The sequence below is a fragment of the Quercus lobata genome, chromosome 10, assembly GCF_001633185.2.
Source record: "Quercus lobata isolate SW786 chromosome 10, ValleyOak3.0 Primary Assembly, whole genome shotgun sequence".
Classification (NCBI taxonomy): Eukaryota; Viridiplantae; Streptophyta; class Magnoliopsida; order Fagales; family Fagaceae; genus Quercus; species Quercus lobata.
Genome location: NC_044913.1, coordinates 65,910,818 through 65,917,530, shown reverse-complemented (window position 1 = coordinate 65,917,530; position 6,713 = coordinate 65,910,818). Strand labels below are relative to the sequence as shown.

Here is a 6,713-nt window from a genome sequence, read left to right as displayed (position 1 = left end):
ACAAACAACTTTCAATGATCATGGCTCGCCTGTACAATGGGTCTGATCACATCCTATTCTAAACACTTAATTTTGATTGGTTTTCACAAGAATTAATTTGAATTTAATTAAGTGTGATTTTTGATTGGATTTCATTTTTTTTAAAAGAAATAATAAAAAATGTTTTCCTTTATGGCATCTTATCTGCTCTGCTTTTTTTTTTTAAAAAAATTCTGGAGATATGGTCCATGAAAAATTCAAAAAAAGAGAAAAATGCTCAAAAAACGTCATTATCTTCAGCAGTAACTTGAATCGCATTTTTGGTCAGAAAAACGTTGAAATTTGGATTTCTCTATTTCTATAAAAGTTGTATAGAATTAAATTTCCTTTCAAAAACATCAATCCCGAATCAATTGGAATTTTAAGCAGCAAGTTATGGCCAAAATACGAAACAGGTGCAGAAGATAACACAAATTCAGCATTATCTTCAATTTTCTCTCAAAATTTCAAATGAGTTCAACATCAAATCTGTTCAAGCCTATCTAATAGACTTATCCTTTCCCTTTGCTTCAGAAGAAAGATTTTTGAAAAATAAATTGGGTAAAGAAACAGATACAGCCTATGAAAAAATTCAAAAATGCTCAAAAGACGTTACTATTTTCAGCAACAATGTGAAACACATTTTTGGCATGGATAACGTTGAAATTTGGCTTTCTCTATTTCTGAAAAAGTTGTAGATAATTGAATTTCCTTTCAAAAAACACCCATCTTGAATCAATTGGAATTTTGAACGGAAAATTAGAGCCAAAATATGAAGCAGGTGCAGCATCATTTCAAAATTTGAATGGGGATCAACACCAAATCCGTCCCCAGCTCATTTAAACAGGTTATCTCCTCCCTTAGCTTCAGAAGAAAGTTAATAACTTAGCTTTAAAGCTAAGCCATCCCTTCCCCTATAAATAGAGAAGACCTCTTCTATTTTCTGGACCCCGGAATTCCCTCTAGAGAGCTAGTGAGAAAGCAGAAAAGAAAAGCTGTTGAGCAACCATTGTTCTTACTTTGGTTGTAGTTTAGTACTTCCTTGCTTTCTCCTTAGCGCTTTAAGTGATCACTTCCCCCTTTTAATTTATGCTGGTAAGTAGTTAATTTTTTTTTTACTCTTTATACATGCTAGAATAAATGCTTACAAATCATTATTCACTTCTTTTATGCTATGCTTGGATGAACATGCCTATATGTTTTATTGGTTTTCTCTTACATGCTTAGATGAACACTTCTAGGCTAATACACAATTTTCTTTTGAATGTTTAGATGAGCACTTCTAGGCTAAAACACAACTTTCTCTTTAATACTTAGATGAACATGTCTAGGTAGTTGTTTTACTTTTTTAAATGCTTGAACAAACATGTTAAAGTATTTTGATTTTGTCTAGATAAACATGTCTAGGGTTTTTCCTTTACTTCTCTTCATAATTGCTTGGATGATCAAATATGCTTAAAGGTTTTATTTTTTATTTGTTTCTCTTTGCAATTATGTTGATGACAAATAACATGACAATTTTGTTTTTCCTTCACATGCTTAGATGAACATGTCTAGGCTAGGAATTCTTTATTTATATTGATCTCTTGGATGAACATGCCATTACCTTCATTTTTTTACATTAAAATTGTTATCTAACAAGTTTTTTTGTTTTTTTTTTGTTTTTTTGTTTCTCTTTATGTCAAATTCCCCTAACACATATTTATTTACAATTCCTGCAAATTACATGTTTATATGACATATTCTTTGTATTTGTTTGACATGACATGACATTGGCCACCTTAACCTAGGAGACCGGTTTTACCGGGCGAGATGGGTGCTTAATCCCTTCCCATCTCGTAAATTAGCCTCCGAACCAAGATCAAGGGTTCTAGACAATGTTTTTGTATATACAATTTTACCTTTTTTAGAATGTGTGAGAGTGCCTTTTTCAGGATACTCAAGCCCAAGGATCTTGGGCCTGAATGAAAAGGAAGGATTTGGTGGACCAGGCCTTGATTCACCGCAGCTAACGAGCTGTTTAAGAATCAAGTGAATGCAGAGAATACTCCTGACAATATACAGAAAGACAACAAACAAGGATATCGAGGAGTACCAAAATTAACAACGTAAGTTCAGAAGGAAAAACAAAGCAAGATTAGCAAAACGATAAAACAAAGAAATAGTGCTATGAGGATCCTGGGAATTATTAAGCAGTGTTTCATTAATAAGTTATCTGTTTTGATTACAGAAAGCTCACTAGGACGTGATACAAGGTCCAATCAAGCTCAAAAATTGCAGTCTTGAATGGCTATTTCAGCCTTCAAAACTTGCAAAGTTTGATTCTCGTTGAATCCGAGTATGTGCAATAGTGGCCTTTACAGGATATCGGGAAGCAGTATTTGTTCTTCCCTTAATATTTTTCTTTCTGCATAGATTTTTCTGACGGTTCTTCCAGGAGAATTTCTTCTTTCTTGTGTTTCTTTTTCTTTTTTTTTCGCTACCTTCTTCACAACCCGTCCCCTCCTTTTATAATGGAGTTTTTCTGGGTGTCCCGAGTTCCCCTGTTTTGTTCTTTTGCAACCAGAGCATGTTTTGTCCCTGTCGCCTCGGTAAGTCCCTTTGCCGTTTTCTCTCATTCTTTCCTTCTCTTGGTTCTGGTTCCTTCGAAAGCTTCTGGTTGGCCATCCTCTTTGGGACGTGCTGTGGTATGCCCTTCTCGGCATCCCCATTTCTGGCGCATTCCTCTTTTCCCTTTCTTTCCTATTTGGGCGGAATCCTGTTCTGCCATTTTTGAAAGTCATTCGTTGCCATTCTTCTTCCCTGTCCTGGTTCCCCGAGGCTCTTTTGCTGTCTGTGCCATGAGAGGTCGCTTGCGTTTCTTGTTTTTTTCTTTTCCTGTCTTCTTTCTACCGATCTGTCCCAGTCTTCCTTTTTATTCGTGCTTGAAGGGATTTGAGGATCCTCGCTTCTTTATATTTTGCCGTGGTCTCTTTTTGGGATGCTTCTTCCTTTTCTGGGCTTCAGGATCCTCTGGGCCTTCCTTTTGTCCCCCATGGGTCATCCGTGCCTATTACTTTTGGGCTTAGCCTGAGATTTTTCCTTTTGGGCTTGACTTGTTCTTTTGTTTTGGGCTTATTTCATTATGACCTTTTTTTTTAGACCTCAACAGAATGTAACTAGGAAATAAAGCAATGTAATTTACTTTTCTTAGATTGTACCTAGGACAAAAAGCATTGTAAATTTTTGTTACAAAATTCGATGTAAATTGTCATATACATTAATACAACAAAAGTATTTTTCATTAAAGGTTTTCTTGTTTTTCCTTTTTAAATTAAATAAGTGCCGACTCCATGTAAAACCCTCGATCTAGGGGGGAGTACATTTTTACAATATACTATTTTGGACCTGATTCGATTTTTTTATTTAAACCAAATATTTTGGTATTAACTTATTTTGGCATATTGTTTTGGAATTATTGCAAAAATTATAATATATATTTTTAATATTATTGTTGTATAATATAATATGTTAAAAATTTAATAAAAAATCAGAAATAAAATCATATAATGCATGAGTAAAGTGTAAAGTTGACAAGAAAGTTAACAAGAGAAACATATTATTAATTAAAAGTAAGCTCATATTAACGAATACTCTTAGAGTAATTGTTAATAAATCATAATAGAAAAATTTAACACCACTTTTGTGGGGGCTATGGCCCAAAAATAATGTATTGGGACTTGAGTCTTGTCCGAGGACACTAACAAGTCCGAGGAGAGAAACATGACTTAGGTGATCAACTTTACAAGCCTCATCATTGGGAGACAAAGGGAAGAAGGTCCGAGGAGGAACTTCTCCTCGGACACGGTAAACCCAGACCAAGTGTATAGTCAAGTGGTTGAAGTACGTCCCTTGAACATGTGAAAGGGAAGAAAGCTCAAAATATCTAAAGAAAGGCTGCAACCACCACATTAAATGCATTACAGCTGCTTTTCTGGCCGCATTAATGTGGAGAAGATCCTTGAACAGTGTTGCCTTGGCTGCTGCAACTCACAAAAGACTGAAAGGGGTGTTTGATGGGATGGGTGCTCAAGTGGAGGTCCAGATGATCAACAAGTGTAAGGCCCAGATGATCAGAAAGAGCCTATATAATGCAAAGAAGCCCCCATGAAGTAGGGAAGGAAAAGAAAGATGATAATACGGTAGCATCCAAAAGAACTCTAAGGTAGTGATCTGTAATCATAAATAAAATCCCAAGTCTCCTTGGACAGAGGCCTTTTGACTATAATAGCTTTATTCTTGTCTGTTTGTTCCTCACCTCCATGCAAGCCATTGCTCTACTCATCTAATCCTAATTCTTTGACCCATACTCTACAAAATTCATTGTATTGGGCTTTTTGGACCAGGGTCCCATGCGGTTCAGGCTTGGGCTCCAAACTTTGTCCTTACAATTGGTGCCGTTTGTGGGGAATAACTTAGGTGTTAGTGAGTGTAACGGTTAAACATGATAGGGTCGGGTCCACACCAAGAAAACCCACGACAAACCGATCCCCAGCGGACAGAACCCATTGGACCTCAACGGTAAAGTAATCCTCCTGACCCTGAGCAAAATCAGGGCAATGAAAGGAATCGAGAGAGGAGTGTACATACTACCCAGACGAACCAAAGCCATTCCTAAATAGGTAGTCGTATATCCCAAAGACAAAACAATCGTCGGGCCATGCAGCGAGAGATCGATGACTTGAAAAGGAAATTGCGCCATGCACAGCAAAGGCGGTCCCTTACCCGTTCCGACGTATCCTCTAATGAGGAGGAGGATGTCAGTTACAGGCAGAGATCAAGAACTCCCTCAAGCAAAACCTTCTCTTATGAGACAGAGCAGCGTCATGGACGGAGACATAAGAGCCCATCTGGTAAGGGCTTGGGTAATGATGCCATGAATAAAGCTTTAGATCAGATCTCTAAGTCACCCTTCACGCACAAGATAGAAGGGGCTAGACTATCCCGAGGTTTCCACCAACCTCCGTTCACCATTTATAATGACCGAACGAACCCTGTGGAGCATGTGAGCCAGTTTAACCAAAGAATGGCCACCCATTCTCGAAACGAGGCTTTGATGTGCAAAGTTTTTCCGTCCAGTCTAGGACCCTTGGCGATGAGGTGGTTCAACAGTTTGAAAACGAACTCCATAGATTCCTACAAGCAGCTCACCAAAGCCTTTGGCTCTTGTTTCATTACGAACAGCAGGGTTCCTCGGCCTCTGAGTTCATTATTGTCATTGTCCATGCACGAAGGGGAAACTTTAAAAGCGTACTCAAACAGATATTGGGAAATGTACAACGAGATGGATGGTAACTACGATGACATCGCCATCAGTACGTTTAAAAGCGGTCTCCCCACCAAACATTGTTTAAGGAAATCCCTAACTGGTAAACCTATTACAAGCGTTCATCAACTTATGGATCGGATTGAAAAATGCAAAAGGGTGGAAGAGGACTAACTACAAGGGAAAGGAAAGGAAAAGATCATCCCTTACAAGAGGAATGATTTTAGGTCGGAACGATACAGCAATAACCATCCGAGAAGAGATTTTGCGGGGCAATCTGGGTCAACCAACATGCAAGCGGTTAACGCCGTATTCAGAGAACTGGTATAACAGGTTTTGGAGAAGGTCAAGAATGAGCCGTTCTTCAAATGACCGAACAAAATGGCCGGAGACTCCTCAAAGCGCAATCAGAGTCTGTATTGTCAGTACCACCAAGACCACGGACATACCACCGAAGACTGCAGGAACCTATGGAACCACCTAGATCAGTTGGTCCGAGAAGGAAAATTGCGGCACCTGTTACATCCTTCTAGCGGTCATCCGGGTTAGGCAAACCAAAAATCCCGTAGAGACATATCTCAAAGACCTCCCGTGGGTACAATAAATGTCATCCTTGCCGCTCCGGGAAGAACCGGCTCTTTTCCCTCCAGGGTAATGTATGTGGCTCAGCTCTCCACCGAGGACAATGATCGGGAATCCAAGAGGCCTAGGAAGGGAGGCTCACCTGTGTTGGGATTCTCGGATGAGGATAAGATCGGAACCATCCAACCCCATGATGATACTTTGGTAATTACACTTAGGATTAGGGGGTTTGATGTGAAGAGAGTATTGGTAGACCAGGGCAGTGCTGTAGAAGTAATGTACCCTGATTTGTACAAGGGGCTGAACCTAAAGCCCGAGGACCTAATAGCATATGACTTTTCTTTGGTAAGTTTCGAAGGAAAGACTGTTACACCAAGGGGACAAATCAGACTGCCTATACAGACTGGTTCAGACGTGGTGGAGGTGGATTTTATCGTGGTCGACGCCTACTCACCGTACACGGCCATAGTGTTGGCTCCACGCCCTGGGAGCCGTTTCTTCTACACTTCACCAGAAGGTAAAATACCCATCAGAGGGCCGAGTAAAGCAGATTATAGGAAATCAAGCCATGGCTAGACAATGCATGGTGGCTGCCATCTCACGCCAATCCAACGCAGAACCCTCGGCTCTTGCAAGAAAAGACTTATAGCAATCAGCCACCTTGGCAGTACTCGTTGATGAGCTAGCCGAGGAGATAAAATGCGAGAGTCTAGAAAGGGTTACTGTTGACAACGACCCAGAAAGATTCTTTCAAGTCGGCTCGGAACTACCCCTTCGAGAGAAAGAGGAATTGATTGGGTTTCTGAGA

At 39.6% G+C, this 6,713-nt stretch overlaps 1 protein-coding gene across 1 annotated transcript; it reads left to right on the top strand.

Moving 5' to 3' along the window:
* The first annotated feature begins 4,717 nt into the window (after nt 1-4,717).
* On the top strand, nt 4,718-5,497 carry LOC115965264. The gene has a single exon (XM_031084435.1). It carries the CDS (start codon nt 4,718-4,720, stop codon nt 5,495-5,497), a length of 780 nt encoding a protein of 259 aa, XP_030940295.1.
* The last annotated feature ends 1,216 nt before the right edge of the window (nt 5,498-6,713 follow it).

Bases quoted from the DNA above. Each gene is read 5' to 3' on its own strand.
- LOC115965264 (XM_031084435.1), top strand. From the start codon at position 4,718: ATGCAGCGAGAGATCGATGACTTGAAAAGGAAATTGCGCCATGCACAG.